Source organism: Elgaria multicarinata, chromosome 11 (assembly GCF_023053635.1).
Source record: "Elgaria multicarinata webbii isolate HBS135686 ecotype San Diego chromosome 11, rElgMul1.1.pri, whole genome shotgun sequence".
Taxonomy (NCBI): domain Eukaryota; kingdom Metazoa; phylum Chordata; class Lepidosauria; order Squamata; family Anguidae; genus Elgaria; species Elgaria multicarinata.
This window is the reverse complement of record NC_086181.1, coordinates 32,953,427-32,972,620: the sequence shown is the minus strand read 5'-3', so window position 1 is coordinate 32,972,620 and position 19,194 is coordinate 32,953,427. Positions and strand designations below refer to the sequence as shown.

The window sequence follows — 19,194 nt, the reverse complement described above, 5'->3', positions numbered from 1 at the left end:
CAGTCCGCTCTTCTCCCCCTCCTGGAGAAAATTATATAAAATCTCTCACTTCCCGTTTCTCATCAATTATTTATAACCTGCCCTGGCTGCTGCACGAGGGAGGGAGGAAAGAGCCCACAAATTAACCCTCCTCACACCATGGCACAGCTCCAGCGCAGCATCTGCTGGTGTCTTTCCCAAGGCACAAACACCACCACTACCACCAGCGCCCACATGTCCGGCCACATAAGGCAGCGTTTGCTTCTTCTCCTGCAAAGAGGTGTTAAAAGCAGCAACAACCATGAAAGAGAGAGTCAATTTCCCTGGGTAATCGAAGGAAACAAGCAAGTGTTTTGGGAAACCCACTTAGAGCTGAGGTTTGTGACCTGGTGTGAGATCCATTAGACATTTTAAGTAAGCACAAAGGTCCCAGGAGGAGATTCTGATGGTGTAAGAAAGTGGACAGGGCAAGAGAGGCCCAGAAGCACAATACTTTCCCTCTACAATCAAAGTAACACAGAAACAGTCTGACAATAAACAGACGCGAGTGTGGATTTTTTTCCTTCAATGTTTTTACTAAAATCTTTTGCCGTTTAGACACAGATCCAGAAAGGGTACACAGAAGAGGGAAGGAAATGGGGGTAAGGAGGAGGGAACAGGGAGAAAGGATAGATGGACATTGCTTCATTACATTTTGTGTTAACAAAAAACAAAAAACACAAAGGGGGTTTATTTTAATGTCAGGGGATGTTTTTAATATATATATAATACAAAAAAGCGAGACTCTAACCCCAAACTGTGGGGGTTGCATGCAACAAGGAAGGTGTTCAGCAGGTGGGGCATCAATACTTGGTGTGGAGGGCTGACGCGCTTGGAACACAAATCACGAGAGAAGCTGAGGGAATGGAGCATTAAAACAGACACCATGGAAGAATGAGGCGCTGGGGCAAGGAGGGAAATTCAGAGCAACTCCACAGCAGGGGAATGGAGAGCACTCCACACTGAAGCTATGGAGAAATACAGTCCTTCTCCATCCCAGCCTACTGCAGCCCCCCTGTCACCCCAGAACTGAGCTCCAGGCACCTATGATGCCTCAGAGTCCTGAATTGCACCCCCATCTCACTTCTCTGTGGGCTCCCAAGCAAGTTCTCTCAACCCAACACCCCATTATTCCCAACTCTGGGCTCCCTTCCAGACGCAATGTTGCCCCATAATTTTGTCACACAGCTATCCCAGCCTTCAGCCCTCTTCTTTCTGTTCCTGAGCTGAGCTTAAGTCTTTCTGTCCCACTGCCTAACTGTTTTTGTGTAGTTGATTTGGGGCAATAGGGGGCGCTGCTGGAATGAGCAAGAGACAGTGACAAACACTGCAGCCAGTTGGCTAAGGACAGGGACAGGAGAGGGTGCATGGATTTTCAGGACTCTTGTGGGGGTTAGAAGTTAAGGGTACTAGAGCAGGGGTGGGGGTCAATAAAATGAGCTCTCTGAATGCACATAAAACCCTTCCATGGCCCTCTGAACAAGAGCTGCCACCTTGGTTGGGCAGGTGCTTTCCTAGCCCCAGAATTTTACGAGCACAGGCAGGGAGAGAGAATGAATGAAACCACCATTAAATTAGAAACCCAAATATGGCCACTGCATATTCATCTGGGCTTGGAGGCTCCAGCTGCCAGTGAGGGAGAGGGATGGGACTGGGAGGGTCGGCTCCTGCCTCCCCGCTCCCAGAAATCACCAGGGCTGTGTGGGGAGGGCTTGGCTCACGACCGAAGCTCCCTCCATGGGCAGCACCGTGACGGCAGCGGGAGGTGGGGCCGAGACGGCTGCCGCGAGGGGGCAGACCTCACCCGTACCTGTAGAGAAAGATAGATGCAAAAAGTCAAACGTGTTTCTTGCCTTCAGGATGTTCGTTTTGAAAAACACCTATTATTAACACATAACTTGCTTCGCCACCCTCAGCTGCCTTAAACTAAAGTGTTCAGGTAAAAGGCACAGCTGGTTTCATGTGCTAAAGAAGAGATGGATGCAGCTGCTCCTTCCTCCAAAGTATCATATTTATCCACATCCTTGACAAAAGTTCCCTCCCTAACATGCAGGAAAAAAATAGGTATCTTCTCACAAACACATATATTCATTAAAGCAGGATTGGAAAGACTAACTTGAAATTTTTGAGGCCTCCTACTCAAGCCAATACAGAAACTGGGTTGCTCAAATTTTGAAAATGTGGACAGAAAATTGTTGTCACAGTGCATATTAAAAGGTTAAATTCTCACAGGTTAGTTCCCTCATGGGACTCTATCTCTCATAGTTCTCCAGAATGCGCGATGCAATCCAACAAGGGAACACATCCACAGTGGTGAATGGGGCTGGAAAATCTCCCATTGCACCTATAATATCTCATGGGATTTCAGTAATTTGCTGGTATCTCATAATCTGTGGAATCTCAAAAACAGCAGCCATGCTTGATATTTATTAGAGGGGAAAGTCCACCAAGGCAGAAAAGAGCCAAAACATCCATGAATGCACTGTTTCTGTTGCTAAACATCAAGATATTACTGATGGTCCCCATCCCTTCTATGCTTCTTGTTAACATGCAAGAAAATAATTACTTAATTGCTGTTTGAAAAATGACAGGATTCCCTAGAACATTCAGATAAATAAAACATTCAAAGGATTATGTGGTGCGTCTTTTAATTTTTTAAAATGAAAACTCAAAGCCTGGCTCTGTCCCTTTATGATGAAACTGCAGGACTCCCCATGTCACACATAAATACCCAAACCTAGACAGACACTGCAATATGCAGGCACCTGAATGCTGGCACAGGGGTGCTAATTTAGGATGCAGCCGCCCCAGGGGAGTTGGGGTTTTCCTTTCTCCCACTGAATATAGAAGGACCTTGATACCCTATGGGTCAGATGGGCCTCCCCACCCCATTCCCCAGGACAGAAGGAAGCGGCTCTTGCCTGGTGGCCCGGCCAGCGTTTCACCGCAGCGGTTGGCCCTCAGTGGCCGCAGCCCCTTCTCCTGCGTGCGTCTGCAGATGCCCGTTGAGCTGAGCCGGGGTCTTGCAGTGCACGCCACACAGCTTGCAAAGGAAACGCTCCAGCCGCGGGGCGGCCAGTCCGTGGTCCTTGACCGCATGGACCCTGAGGTAGGCCGCTGTGGTGAACCCTACGGGAGGGGGAGAAGGACAAAAACCAGCCAGGTCAGTGTCCGGCCTAGTGAAAGTGTACCCCAGTGTCCTGCAATACTTGGCTGTGCCTCACCCTAGAGGCGGCTGCGTCTCAACATCTAATGAAGGATCCATTGTAACAAGCTTCCCTGATTAAGAGTCAGCTTCTCTAACCAAGAGATGGCTGTTTCTTGCCACCAGGCAAGCTATTCCTGTTTAAACAGCAGACCCCACCCTAGGGGCAGCTGCATCTGGTCACTGAGGAAAAACAATATGTGGAACTTATGTTTCTTAACACAAGAATATCAGAATTTACAATCCTAGACTAGAAACATTTGGATGAAAAATGCTCAGTGGACCTCCTCCCCATCCTCATAGCAGATCTATGCTTTGTTATCTAAATTTTCTGCAATATTTAATTTACAATAAACTACTTAAAGCTGCAATAGAATTAGAGGAAGTGATTAATACTAAACTTCTGTCATATGTTTCTGAGAATCCAGATATAATATGTGAATAATGCGGTTTTTAATATATTGGTAAAGCATAATGGATTATGCACATTATTCAGACAGATAATCCAAGAGTTTCTAAAGAGGAAAAGTATAGCTATAATTTAAAAAAAAATCCACTGTGACTTTTGACTATTTCTAGTGAATTTGGCTATTACCCAACCACTTTAGTGTTTTAGGGATATTAAATATTCTGTCAAAATTAGGCTGGCTACTGGGCATGTCAGATGGATAAAGTTGGAACAGACACATGCACTTTAGACATTAGCAAGTCCCCTTTAGTCAATTTTTAATTATCTCAAGACTATACATTTCTACCTACTCATTGAAAATTCTACCTACTATAGATTAACAAACTAATAATTTGCAATAGATCAAGGCATCTTTCACTTACACAGCACACTGAAGCCATTTAAGCTTGTGGCAAAATGAAACGAACGAGATGCTTCGACATGCAAGTAGGAGAAAGAAACATTAGGAGCCAGCTATCTTGCCAAGCTGTTTGCTTACTATAAATCACAAGATAGGATGGACAGGTTGAGCAACAGCCACATACCAAATAAAATAAATGCTGTTTGCTCTCAAAATGGCTTTTCAAACCCGAATTGTTCCAAAGGCATATTACATAGCAACATTCAAGTCAGGCCTCACCTGCAGTTCTGTGATCAGTGCTCACATAGAGCAACTTTGGTCCTTTCTGTAACAGATTTGTTTCCTTCAAACACTGCCTGCTTCTTCTAAAGCAGGCCTGTTCAATCTATGACTTAACAAGATGTACGCAGCCCACCAGCTATGCATTGTAGTCTGTCAGGTGGTTAATAACCTGACTCCTCATGAGGCCCTGGTGGGTCACTATGCATGACTGTTTAGCTGTGCTCAAGTTGGTGGGAGCCATATAGGCCTCTTCAAAAGCTTGTAGAGAATTAGCCATATCTGATTCAGCCAGTGAGTGAAATATTGGGCCAGGTGGGAACTGAAACTTGCCTATGTTTACCACTGAACAGACTGGTCAAGTATGGTTCTGGTTGACAACTGAAATATTCTGGGCAGAAAATGTAAGGGGCAAGCAAGCCTTCAGATACCAATTAGGGCAAACTTACTTGGGAGTTGGACCTTTGAATACTAATGGGACTTAATTTTGAGTAAATCTGCATACAGTTCTACTGCACACCTGCTAGTGTTCCTAAAGCAAGGCAAATAATTATATTTTCCTCTCATGTGTATCTTCTATACACAGCCTTTTCCCTTTACCTTTGTTGCACAGTTCACAGACATGATTCGGCCCCTGGCTGTGTACTTTCATGTGGTCCGTGATGTAGGCGGCACTCAGCATCTTTCCACACACATGACACGGCACTTTCTCCTCATGACGGACTGTGTGAGCACGCAGCCGATCCTTTGTGGCAAAGGCCGCTTCACATCTCTGTAAAAATAATGGAAAAGGAATCATGGCGAAAAGCATTTTCCCCCCCTCCAATGGCCTGCTTCCTAAACCAATCAAAGGCTAAGGGAATTAAGCCATACACAAAGTTCCCTTTAAAGTACAGGGTATCTGAACTTTGTTTGCTCTTGCAGCAGGAAGTCAGCCATGGATTCTTAGGTAATAGGATAAATATAATGATAGGGGTGTGTGGGAATAGATACAGCAGTAGTCAATGGGGAAAGGTACCTCACATTTGAAGGGCCTCTCCGTCGAGTGGACTTGCCGCACGTGGCTGTTCAAATGGTCTGGCCTGCAAAAGGGAAGAAAAGCTATAAGTAAGGTATCTGATCTTAAGGATCCCCTTTCATTCACTGTAAAATACCATTTCCCTTTTCATTCATCCTTTAAACAGGCCTGGGCGGACTTCTCCCCATCTCCCAAAAATCAACATTCTACTGAGGAATCTGAAAATGTGCACTTTAAGCAACTATGTTACAATGTTTCTCCCATAACCAGGAGCCCCCACCCCCACTTTTTAAACTGGCAATCTCTTGTTTTTTACAGCTGCAAAAGAGGCAGATATCAAAAAGGTACAGCTTTCTGTGTCACTGCATCTCTACCCTGGGGAAAACTAGACCTCCTGAATGCCTAAGTGTTGTAGCTATTAAAAGGCACAACAGCAATACTATTAAAAAGTAGTAGCTGTAACTCTAACAGGTCCTATACTCTGTGCTCATTAATTCAGAGTATCAACATGACAATTTGAAACATTCACTAATATGAATTTAAGTGGGTTGGGTTAGGAAGGCTACATACTTCCAGAATGGTTCTTGTGGAATTTATCCACTCAATTATTAATCAACCATAGATGATTGGCAGGTGGATACTAAGTGATAAAGCCTAAGCTGGAAAACAGTTCAGAAGAAACCAACTGACTGATGGGGAGCAAGGTGAAGGTAGAAATAGCAAACTTCTATTGCCAACTGTTTATGAGAAAATAGTGTTCAGAAATGGGAGTGGCTGAATTTAACTTTGAATGGGAAAAGCTCGCTTGTCTAGACCAAATTTCTGTAAGAATATGTAATTTATTTGGTTTCATGATAGATTTCTAGTTTTCATGATGAGAAGAAACTGAAGCAATGCCTCATAAAGGTAATAAAAAGGGTACAGAAAAGTTTTATTGTAGTTGAGTAGTTATCTTTTCTTATGCCGTTCCTTATACCTCCTCTGTGTGTGTGTGTATTTAAAAAAAACACTAAGCAGATAAATCCTGAAGATCTCAAGATGTGTTTTTAAAGGACTTTTTAAAGCTAGTACCTTTGTTGTTGTAATGAAAAACTTGAAAACTAGTCTCTTGAAGCTCTGGAACCATGAGGGAAACTATAGTTTTTGGTAACCAACCAACCAAATACCACAGATCTCATTACTCTCATTTATACAAGGATCTGTATCAATTACTTTCTATAGGGGCTTATAGCAAAATTTAAAACTCATGGGGCAATAATTGAAAATTCACTTCCTTGGCATTTGCTTCCTTATATTCAAGGACTATCTGAGAATGACACCGTGTTTGGTATTCCATGCAACTGTAGGTTCTTGTATAACCTGAACATAATGTAGGCACTAAAATGGTCTTCATTTAAAAACCAAGCATTTAGCCCTCTGGGTTGTAGAGAAAAGTGGCAAACATAATGGCAACTCCTGGTAAAAGCTCAGAATCTCAGAGACAAACATCTGATCACAAAGAAACTTTTTGATCAGTTTGTGGTACTTTAGCACTACTCTTCCATATTGCTTTCTTTTCTTACCAATTGATAATCTGCTACTTATGTTGTTGTTGTTGTTGTTATATTATTATATTTATTTGTATCCCACCTTTTGCCTAATACTGGGCCTCAAGGCAGCCTTACAAAATTAAAACATATACATTTTAAAACCTATGAATAGAAATATACAGAAGTTTAAAATATGATAGCACTCTTCAAATACTTAAAATATGATAGCACATGATAGCACTCTTCAAATACTTAAAAGGTTGTCACACAGAGGACGGCCAGGATCTCTTCTCGATCCTCCCAGAGTGCAGGACAGGAATAACAGGCTCAAGTTAAAGGAAGCCAGATTCCAGCTGGACATCAGGAAAAACTTCCTGTTAGAGCAGTACAATGGAATCAGTTACCTAGGGAGGTTGTGGGCTCTCCCACACTAGAGGCATTCAAGAGGCAGCTGGACAACCATCTGTCAGGTATGCTTTAGGGTGGATTCCTGCATTGAGCAGGGGGTTGGACTCGATGGCCTTGTAGGCCCCTTCCAGCTCTGCTGTTCTATGATTCTATATTCCAATATTAAAAATACATGACAATTTTAAAAGACCATAGCACAGAGGCCAAGATTAATCGCCAAAGGCCTGCCAGATCAAAAAAGTTTTTGCCTGCCTCTTTAAAAAATCTAAATCCCAAAAACAGAACTACACAGAAGTTTCAATATCCATCCTATTGTGTGTTAACTAAAATAACCCAGCCACTTTTTCAATCTGTGGGTTTCATCTGTTCTTTTAGTTAGTCATTGAGACTGCGGAAGAGAGCTTGGAAATATGGGAGCAGCGTCAGAAAATCAAGAACTGTGAGGAACAGGGGCCTGCTAGTTGATGAAGGGCAGGATAGAAATTTAATAAATAATCCCTACCTCTCCTAATCTGTCTTTGCTATTGCACTCTCTCCTAAAAACTTCAAAATTATTTAGAATCTTAAAAGCTATACAAAATAATGTGCAACATGCCTAACTTGTATACATTGTAGATTTTGGCATTTCTGATGCAGTATATCCCTGCCCTTTTTGCACTGTTTTCCATTCAGGCTTGTGCTAGCTTCGTGATTTCTTATTATGACCATCTACATTCTAAGCTGTCAAGTTTCGATACTTTAGTCTGTCGAAGATAGTCCAGATTCTTGATGGTTCTTTCGTTTCTTCAGTTCTGGCACTTATGGGTAATATCTTAGAGTGGAAAATGTTTTGCAATTGAAACTTTTGACCTATGTTTATAGGCTGGATGCCAACATGGTGTCACAATGTAAGTACTAAATCTTTCAAGAATTTCCTTTTGAAAGTGTGTTTTCTTTCCCCACAAGATGACCTCCTTGTCTGTTGCTTGATCTGAGAGCCTATTCAAATGTTTAGATATTGCACATGGTCTGGTACATTCTCAGACAGTACCATTTCAGACTCCAGATATGGGGATATTTGTTTGAATGCAACTCTGTATTATAACAAAGCCCTCCATGTACATGGAAAGATTTTAACTTGCTCACTGTTTCAGCATGTTTGAATTTGCCCCAAGATGAGTAATATTAAAATAAGAGTATGCTTTGGAAGTAGAGTTGTGTCTAGGTTGTCTTTTCCCTTTGCCAATGCTTTCTGAAATTCACCTATTCTATTTTCTGAGGTTCCAAACGTATATAGGTCTGCCAAGATGCTGAAGTCCCAGCAAGAAACCTTTGGTAACAGGTGCAACTTAAAAGCTACCCCAAAAGCTACCCAACAGATTCTTTAGGATTATGATTCAAAATAATTAGTGGCAGGAACGAGGAATCTTTCTAATTTGGCGTATACATTGCCAACTTAAAATTAGTCAGTGGGGCACACCCAGAAAAATGTGCTTTCACCTTTCTCTCACACATACCAAATACACACCCTTGTTTGTTCAGCTGGAAGCTGTGCAGAAAAACTCCAAGGAGAAAGCTGCTGCTAAAAATGGAACTGGCGAGGGGGTTGGGCAGATTTCCCATATGCTTTACTCTTCTGGAGACCTCTTGTGGAACCAAGGGCTGCTGATGACCCTTAGAAAGCTCTATGTGACCAAAGTAGCCAAGATAAGGGGCCTGGAGGAGTCAGATGTGAGTTATGGGGGAGTTGCAAAGGGGAGAGGGCTTGATTTGGCCCACAGACTTTCCTAGGCTTGTTACTGGTAATCTCTAGTCTTCTGCTATATTTTACTCCCTCCTAACTCAAGCTGGTTCAGTATGTTGTCTGCTAGAGCTTACTCTTTTCAAGAAAGGGGAAGTACCCTCTGAAATGTCAACCTCCTCGTGTAAGTCCTGCAAGAATTCCCATTTGACATCTCTCCTCCCCACACCCATGACTCCCTCGTACCGGGAGAAACTCTTCCCACAGTGGCTGCAGATGTACGGCTTGTGCACAGCACCATCATGCGAACGAACGTGATAGCTCATGCGGTCCTTCCGCTTGAACCGCTGCTGGCAGACAGGGCACTGGTAGGGTTTCTCATCTGAATGCGACAACTTGTGCCGATTGAGATGGTAGACGTCCCGGAAGGCTTTCCCACACATCTCACACGCATGGTTCTTCCGGATGCGTTTGCCTGATGCAGTAGTGGTCACCAGCCCTGCACCTGAACCTGCTGTGTTTCCTCCACCCTCGGCAGGGGCAGGTGTTGCTTGGGTTGTACCACCAATGGCAGAAACACTAAGCAAGCTGAGGGGAACCATGGTGGGCATCTTCATGGTTGTGGGTCCAGCGCGAGAAGCTTTGGCCCCCGTGTGAATGGCTTCATGGCGCCGCAGGTTGTAGCCATTTTTGAATTCTTTAGCGCACAAGGAGCAGATGTAGGGCCCTTTGCTCTTCGGCTTCTTCTGAGCCTCACCCGCCTGTGTTGTGGCAGGAGCTGCTTGGGGTGTTGGGGCTTGGGTGGTTTGAGTGGGTGGTGCTACCTGCCCACCACCACTCTCAGAGGCAGAAGGTTGTTGCTGTTTCAAGGCAGCCGTGTCTACTGTGGAAGCAGATGGTGCAGAACCAGTAGCGGCAGCAACCACAGCAGCAGCAGCTGCGGTTTCCTGGGCTGCAGCCAAAACAGGCAGGAGGTCCACTTGGAGGGACTCAGCAGAGGTGGCTGACTGTTGGGGAGGAGCAGTTGTGGTGGCAGTCTGAACAGAAAAGAGATTGCATAATTTAATAACAGCGATGAAGAACCAATCCTGAAAGCTTGCAGTATTCTAGTAAAATAATAAATAATGTACATTAACTAAGTACATTATTTATTGTTTTATAGTGTTGAATTCGTTCTGTACGCCACCCTGAGATCTCAATGATATAGGGCAGGATATAAATGTTTTATTACATAAATAAATGAATAAATAAATAGTAACTTGGGGTGGGGAAAAGAGTAGCAAATTCCCACTTCAAAAGCAACCATTTAGTAAATTATCTTGAAATCCTGGGGCAGGGAGTAAGGCAGGCTGAATTAATCATTATGCAGCATATGCTATAGAATAGGACCCAAGCAAACTTTGGCTTTTTACTTATTATCTGAGGCTGCCTCTGCATGGGGTATTTTCCTCTTCTGCTCCCAGTACACAACTTTTTAAAACTTCCCCACAGCTCAAGACTATTGTGACTGTTTCCTTATCACATAAGGAGAGATTAATGGCCATATTACCAATAAGTTTCAAAATTTGTGACCTACAGAGTGCGAGGAACAAATGAGCATGCCTGCGATAACAATGGAATAAAACTAGCTGTCTTTTTCTCTATGGCAATGCAGAGAAGGAAGTGGTTATATGGGCAATAGGGGTGGTGCCACAATATTCTGAGGACAACCCCATCCCTTCTTTCTAGAGAAGAAGTCCTCTCCCAACTACCAATTACTTTCTCCATATAAGGCTACACTGATCAACTGCAGTGTGTGCAAAGGGAAATAAGTAGAGTGAGCCTCTCTCCACAGTTATTAGTTGAAGTCCAACTAGAAAGAGCAAGTCACAATCAATCAATCAATCACTTTATTACGGTCCAAGACCAGTACAAAGAGCAAGTCACATCTTACGGTGTTCTCTGGATCAGTTCTGCCTCCTTTTTGGAGTTGCCCCAGCCTAAGCCTCCAACTGTCTTTTGATTGTAGCATAGGCATGATTACAGGGTATGCATATGCTTGGGTGAAGTATCATGTGCCTTACAGAATAGGAGTAGAATGTTTGGATATTCCTTGTGGGAGGTGGGGAAATTTAATGCATGATCAGTTGGGGCTAGAGATACATTACTATGTGTTGTGGATGAAGAAGTTCAAGCAAGAGTACTTGCTAAAAACACCAGCTCTACTGAATTGTTAGGTTTTTGCTTGGGATACAAATAAAAGAGCTGAGCACCATTTTTACCAAGAGGTCCAGAATCTACATAGATGCCATTCTATTGCAAAATGAAGCTTCTGGTATCCCTTACTGAGCCCTGAAAAATCTGAGCAACCTTTTTTTTTTAAAAAAAAAAAAGCAAGAAATTCTGCTTATAAAATAGTGCACTACTACAAGCCCTAGGGTACTAGCAACTTCATCCTAATGCCACCCCAACTGTTTAATTGTTTCAGGAACTTTCACTCACATTCATAGGTTTTACTCAATCTCACCGTTCTAATTCTCCACTCCACAAGGTGGACCTGTTTATAAGTTAGGCTGCAGAATTTATTAGTCTGGGAATCTAAGATGAAGTATTTCCAAAAAATAATAATTAAAATGGCACTGAACAGAAAGTGACTCCCTCCCCTGCACCAAATGATTTAGTTTCCTTTTTAGTTTAACTAACTACAGTCATTAATCTCACTCAGGTCTGTGTGGCTGCTCATAAATAACTAGCTAAGTTTCCAAAAATATTTTAAGATTACATCAACTTTTAAATGATCTATGAAAATTACTAGGCCATTTACTCACATACCTGCATTAATTATTTTTGGCACATTAATAGGCAGGGAAAAGGGAAGGCCACCCATCTTTCAGTTTATAAAGACCTGCCTGTTTGCCATAGGCAACCAGATGATTGAATTTAAAATATGTGATCTTTATTCTAGCCATGTATATGCCCCTAAGTCTTTAGAATTGTTGCCCAGGTAACAGTGCGAGGGCTTCTATGTCTACAGCATTGCTGAAAATAAAAAGATGTGAATCTGATCATTCTCTTGGATGGGAAACCACTGGATGCCCCATGTAAGACCAAGATATAAACATACAAATTAGTTAAATATGACTGCTGGCTTTTAGAAACAAGAAATTCAAGGATTTGGGGCAAGAGCTTCTTAGATACCGGTTTGTTCTTATTCCTTGGACAAAATTTTTACAACAAATTAGAAACAAATTACAGGATTGAAGAACAATGTGCTCAGACCTGTTAAAAATTTAGAAAAACATTCATTTAAAAATCCTAACAATTTAGAAACTAATCCCAATGAAAACATGAAGGTAGTCAATGGGTTCAAACGAAGAAAGATTTTATTTTTGCAGATGCGTCTTCACATCACAAGATATAGACCAGATGAAATATCTTCATTGAGAAGCTTCTGCATTATGAGCTGTACTGCTGATATAGGAAAGGAAAGGAACCTCTCGTGCAAGCACTGAGTCATTACTGACTCTTGGAGGGACGCCAGCTTTCGCTGATGTTTTCTTGGCAGGCCTTATAGCGGGGTGGTTTGCCGTTGCCTTCCCCAGCTGTTATTACCTTTCCCCCAGCTAACTGGGTACTCATTTTACCGACCTCGGGAGGATGGAAGGCTGAGTCGACCCGAGCCGGCTGTCTGAAACCAGCTTCCGCTGGGATCGAACTCAGGCCGACTTTGGTACTAGCAAGCTTGCCTAGAAGATAAAGCTTCATTATTCTAGTGCTTGTGCCCACTCTTAAAAGAAAACAAGGTGGAGGAAATACTTTATCTTGAGGTGACAATCCTCATTTTAATATCTACAGACTTGTAGACAATAGGACAAAACATTTTATCAGCTTGGGTTAAAAACTAGACAATATGTTCTAATCCTCCAATATGGTGCTCATGGGCACCAATGTGCCTATGGACACCGTCTTTTGGTGCCTGCCAGGCTCTTTGCTCCCCCTGAATTTTATTTCATTTTAAAGATTTTTTTTAATTAGAAAAAAAAACCTGAGAGGCTGGCATACTGTAAAAAAAAGAAAAGAAAAAAGGATGCCTTCCAATGCCATCTTTAGTTGGATTCAATAGACTATCATGTTTTGGAGCTCAGAACTGGACTCTGTCTTGTACTTGCATTCTTTGACAAGTCACTTTTCTTTTAATCTCACTAGTTTGGCTTCCGGAAAATGAGTGTTTTGTAATGAGTCATACCCACCATGGCAACCTATTTATGAATGGGCAAGCCCTCCCCCAGTGGCAGCCATTTTGTGAGAGTGCCCACAATACTGACTCAATGCCAAATGTGCCCACCAACCCAAGTAGGTTGGAGACCAAATTATGACTACTGGAGATGCCTTACTTCAAATTCCTGTTCACCCACTTCCTTGTCACCTTGGACAAGTCGTATGGGCAGCCAGATTCAATGTAGATTTACTTGGAAGTTAAGACTTACTATGTTCAGCTTGTCAGTACTCTAGTTAGGAAAATGGAGGAAGTAACATACCTTACAGGCTTCTCAGAAATGATCAACCATCTTTGATCTAGCATTTCATGCAGATACCTGTCCTATATTTCTTTAAAGAACAGTCTTCTTCTGTTCCTTCACAATCTTTGAATATCAACTAAGCACTAATCTGGTCAAGGTTTGACAATCTCACCCTTCATGCCATGGCAAGAGGTCAGCCAGGTTCCAGTGAGTGAAACAAGCCTGAGACTTCCTCCCATGGGTGGAGTTACAAAAGAGGAGGGAGGACCACCTCCCCAGCCCAAACATGAGGAAAAGCCTGTAATTTCTTCTAGCTCTATGCATGTTGGATTTGTTTTAGCTCTTCATTCTTTGGCTCGAAACTGGTGAGGAATGGTGTAAACACTTTGGTTTGTCCCTGTTGGGGGTTGGAGCACCAACGAACTGGCAATGAAAACCTCCAAGCCTCCACTGCCCCTTCCCTGCAATAAGCAGGAGACACAGTAGTGGTTCAGAGGTTTATCTCCATGCCTGCTGGGCATCTAAAGCTCCAATCACCTGGCAGAGGCAAAGAAAGCCTATACATCTCAGGGATCCCAAATCTGTCAACGTCTCTTCTTGGTTGCAGCATCCATAAACCAAGTTTGAACAGTAAGGATATGTACGGATGTTTCCAGTAGATGGCCAATACAGTGGAACTCCCTTCCTCTGGTAGTGGTTTGTTGATGTTCAAGCCTGGATAGCTTTCACAAACACAATAAAACTTTTGTTTAGACTTGCTTTTTAAATTTTAAACTTGGTCAAGCATGATGTAATATACTGGGAGTAATCCCCACTGAACATGGTGGGACTGATTTATGAGTAAATATGGATAGAATCAGGCTGCACGTCAGCATGTATATAAAACAATAGTTTGTTATTTTGCTTTAAATTATTATCTGCCCAAGTTCTACTGATGAAGTTCTGGTAATGAAAACAAATGAGCAAACTTAAGTACAGCCAAGAGAAGCTGTGTATACCAAGAAGCTGTTCTGACATGTAGTGAAGCCTTCATTTAAAAAAATAGTCAGCCTAAAGTGTACCAGATTAACTTTATGAGCATGGTAACTGAGGGTTGGTTGGGGGTGGAGGGAAGGACTCTTGCAGCATAACAGTATACAATTGTAATCAAAGTTAGTCTTACTTAAAGTAGACCCATTAAATTGAATGGGACTTAAGTTAGATTAAAATTGGATACAACCCTAGAACCCTGCCACAAACTTTATTAGATGGTCTTTGCCAAGTCATTATCTTAGAGTCAGTCCCACCACTATAAAAATGAGATGACAGATTTCAAATAATAACGAGGATGGCTAAATGACTGTAAAACAATATTTACAGAGAGAACTAGAGAAATTAATTTTTCAAATTATTATTATTATTATTATTATTATTATTATTTATTACCCGCCTCTCCCTTTGGATCAAGGCGGGGAACAACATTAGAACAAGAATCAATACATCTTAAAAATTCTTGATTTTACATTGATTTGGGTAGGCCTGCCGGACAAGGCTAGTCTTTAAAGCTGCCTTAAAATCACACAGAGTTTGAAGTAATTCTACCAGGGCATATTCCCATTTGAGGTAGAGGCAATTCATATGTAAGAATTTGGTCTCCAGCACTGAGATGCAGCTGCCAAGAGGTGATTGTTTTCAAAGGAGTCCATTGCTCTCCATTTGTTGCCCAGATAAACTCACCTGGAAGGGGCTTTGACTGCAGCCCTGAGTGGCAAAAAACCTGGACTGGATTTCGGTCCCAACCTGCAGAGGGTTCTGAGTATGACTCTGCTAAAGAAATGAAAGAAATGAGATCAGGGAACTTTAGTAAGAAGAAAATCTCATCCCCAACAATCCTTAAGTGAATTAAGCTCAAAGACCAGAGCAGGTAGCAACAGCAAGTTTGGTTATTCCACAGTGAATCTGAGAAGCTGATTTAAACCAAGAGAGAAAAGGACTTAATGTAGACAATGCAATACATCAGACAAGGCAGCAAGAAGGTTTTTTGAAGTATAGAGGAAGATCAGGACAGAGCAGACTGTGATTGAGCAAAGTAACTAGGCACTGTGTGCAAGTCTGAGGAAGTTGTACCATTTTTGAGTAAGAGTCAGGGATGAAATAATAAATATGGTGGGTTAGAGAGGAAGGAATACTTTTTGGTGGAAGAACAGTAGTGTTACATAAAAAGGTAGGTATGAAAAGCAAACTGGCTGAAACAAGTTGAGCTTTGAGTAGATGCATGGCTGTATTTGGGGTCAAGGTGAGTTGTGACTCTTGGAATAATGTAGATTAAAAAAATGAAATGCAAAGGTAACAGTACTATGAGAATATCCTTCTGTTAGGGAAGCTGACAAGGAGACAGGTAAGGGATTCCTAGCAGCAATAGATATAGGCAAGCTGTGAGGTGTGTGTCTGGGATCTGTTGAATGTAAAAGGAGCAGAGATATTTTTATTATATTTTTAGTCCACCCAATAGCAACTTCTCTGGAGCTATGATAAGGAAGACAGATGGGGGGGGGGGTTAAAGGGGCTGTGCATGAAGGTGAAGTACTAGGATCTATGAGAGCAGTGTCTGGGACTTGACAATGCAGATATACTGGGAGTGGAGGGATATTTAGGTGTGGTCCGAAAAGCAAGTGGTTGCATATCTGAAAAAGGGAAGGCCTAGGCTGTGCCCTGCAAAAAGGAAACCCTGGGCAAGGAGGAGGAAGCGATAGGAGAGGAAGGGTGACTGGAGGAAGAAATACTGACACCCAGTGAAAAGTGAGGGCAACCAGCAGGTGGTTATTCTTTGGATAGTCAAGGGAAAGGAAGTGGCAGGGGTGGTGGTGCAGGTTTAAAGAGGAAACTGTCTTCAGGAGTGGTTTAGAAGTAGATAGAAGCTACATGAGGTGGGGAAGGGCGGTGCATAGAAGGGTGCGAGAAGCAATATAGAAGGTGGGATCCTATGAGCTTCTAAGCATGATTTGGCCACACATGGCTATTCACTCCAAAGGTAGGAGGGCAAATACTCTGAGGTAATGTACTTCCTATTAGTTGTGTCTACAACTAATGTTTGTATCATAATCTTAATTATTTGTGGGTGAATGGGAAGAAGTGGGATCTTCCTGCATTTGCCTATGGCAAGAGACTACCTATCCCTGGATGTTCACACACAAAGATAGGCAAAAAACAGGTGGAAGATTCACCCAACACCTGTTGGCCCCAGAAGGTAATACCTAGCTACCTCCTACTGCATGTGCGTGCACCTGAGGGTAAGTAAATCCTTAGGGCCGGAAAATAACAAGGAAGCACCTATCCGGCATGCGTGGCCAAGTCCCAACTGGTTTGGGGCGACAACCCCTGCGGCACGGGTTTGAGGAGGGGGGTGCGACCAATATGGAAGGGGGCATTTTATGTGGTGGTGGGGGCATTATGGGAAGAAGAATTATGTGCGTGTGGGGAAGAATAGCCTTGTACAGGAAGAGGCAGTGTGTGTGTGTCTTGGCGAGGGGGGTATTTTTGAAAGCCGGATCACTGGGAGTGGGACCGAAGAGGCTCTGAGGTAGCAACTGGCAGGGAAAAAGGTGGGGGAGAAGCGCGAGGGGATGGGCAGAGCGAGCGCGAGAGGGAGGTGACCGTTGATGGTGGGGGGGGGGGGGAAGAAGCGCGAGGCGCAGGGAGGGGCTGGGCACAGCGAGCGTAGAGAACGAGGGGGTAGGGGGAGCGCAAGGCAGCGCTGGGCGGAGGGAGGTGACCGTTGGGGCAGCGCGAGGCGGAGGGGGGGAGCGCGTGCTGAGTGCGCCCTGCTGGCCCGCGCGCGCAAGGGCCCCCGCCCGCTGGGATTCCCGAGGGGAGGGGCGGGGCAGGGAGGGTGTGAGCGGGGAGCCTAGAGCTCTAGCTTGCGCTCTCTTGTCCTTCCCCGCTCGCGCTCCCCCCCTTTTTTTTTAGCGGAGAAGGGAGGGGGAAGGTGGAGGAAAGGGGAGGGGGGGTTACCTGGAAGATGAAGCTGCTCCAGTTGCTCGGGTCCATGGCGGCGGCAACGAGCGGGGGAGGGGGGGTTCAGCTCGGCGAGAGGGGGGGTCGGGAAGGGAGGGGGGAGCGAGTGGGGAGCAGCAGCAACGTCGCGCGGGCGGGGGGGAGTGAAGGTGGGAGGGGGGATAGAGCGAGGAGGCAGCAGCGCGAGGAAACCTCGGCGCGCACGCTGATTGGCCCCTTCTGCGCGCGCGCGCGCCCCCCGGCGCCACAGACTCTCTGGGCGGGAGGGGGGAAAGAGGGGGTGTGGAGAAGGCGGCAGGTAGCGATTGGGTGGGGCCGCTGTCCTCGCTCCCGACGTGCGCGGGATCGTAGCAGGGACCCCACGTGTGGTGCCTGCTGATTGGGCGGAGTGACGAGCGCTGTGTCCGTAAGGCTTTTTCTTTTAAAGAAGGAAGTTGATTGGCCGATGCCGAGGCGGCCACGCGCGAGTAACGGTTGTCTCCTTCCCCTCCCCGTTAGTTTTCTATTGAGTGACACTGTCCTCTCACACAAAATGGCCGCTAAGGTTGATCTCGTTCACCGATAGCCAATACCGTGGCGTTTTTCTTTCTCTGCCCCCTCACCCACTCCGTATTACTGAACTCCCATACTTTAAACTTATGGGTTATATTTCTTTTAGTGTTTTACAAAAAATTTACAAGGAAGACGAGCGAGCTTCAAATATTTTGGCCTCTTAAGTTTTAATTATTGATAGTAAGCAAAGCAAGTGCTGGCCAACCTGGGTAAAGTCACGAAAAGAGGTTTTCTGTACCCTGAGCGGTTGGATGCTATTTACTATGGGCTCATCTACACCAAGCAGGATATTCCACTATGAAAGTGGTGCAGTGGCTAAAGTGTTGGACTGGGAGTCGGGAGATCCAGGTTCTAGTTCCCAGTCGGCCATCAAAACTCTCAGCCCAACCTACCTTGCATGGTTGTTGTGAGGATAAAATGGAAAGGAGGAAAATTATGATTGCCACCACGGGTTCCTTGGAGGAAAAAAAGTGGTATATAAATGCAATAATAATAATAATCAGGAGCCACACTACTATATAGCAGTATTGAATTGCACTGACACCTGTTGGGGCCCAAGACATATATTCCATACCACTTTCACAGTGTTACATCCTGCTTAGTGTAGATGTGTCATAGGCCCCAACAGCTGTCAGTGCACTTCAGTACCACTATAAAGCAGTAGTGCAGATGCTGCAGTGCACTTCGATACCGCTATAAAGCAGTAGTGTGGCTCCTGCCTTTTATATACCACTTTCATACAGCTTTCATAATGGAATATCCTACTTGGTGTAGAAGAGCCATATGATTGTTAGGATGAGCTATTATTATTATTATTATTTATTTATTTATATAGCACCATCAATGTACATGGTGCTGTACAGAGCTAGTGCTTACTCCACAAATAGAGTTTATGCGGACTTTCATTTCATTATGCAGACTTCTAATGAACTTGCTCAGTATGAACTCGGGAATATATGTGTATTAGAGACTTTATCCCACTTCCCTTTTTTGAAATACTTAAAGTAAGTCATAACCTAGCCTCAACCACAATTATTCAGAGTATGCCTTTGCTCTTTTAATACATGGCAGCCATGGAAAAATCCCAGGGGCCAATTCGTGCACCAAATGTTCTAAATTCAGGTCAGTTTTGGCACTGCAATTCACACAACCAGACAGCCATTT

At 43.8% G+C, this 19,194-nt stretch overlaps 1 protein-coding gene across 4 annotated transcripts; it reads right to left on the bottom strand.

Moving 5' to 3' along the window:
• Positions 1–533: 533 nt before the first annotated feature.
• Positions 534–17,741, bottom strand: MAZ (MYC associated zinc finger protein). 4 transcript variants are annotated; one of them, XM_063138221.1, is made up of 7 exons: positions 17,476–17,741; positions 15,202–15,291; positions 9,233–10,023; positions 5,330–5,393; positions 4,912–5,083; positions 2,940–3,147; positions 1,741–1,828 (listed from the first exon to the last, which is right to left on the bottom strand). In XM_063138221.1, exons 1-6 carry the CDS (start codon positions 17,509–17,511, stop codon positions 2,960–2,962), a joined length of 1,341 nt encoding a protein of 446 aa, XP_062994291.1. In that variant the 5' UTR covers positions 17,512–17,741; the 3' UTR covers positions 1,741–1,828; positions 2,940–2,959. The 4 variants fall into 4 exon arrangements, with proteins under 4 accessions (XP_062994293.1, XP_062994294.1, XP_062994291.1 ...); XM_063138222.1 differs by having other exon boundaries at positions 15,202–15,288; XM_063138223.1 differs by lacking the exon at positions 2,940–3,147 and having other exon boundaries at positions 534–1,828; positions 17,476–17,738.
• Positions 17,742–19,194: the final 1,453 nt, after the last annotated feature.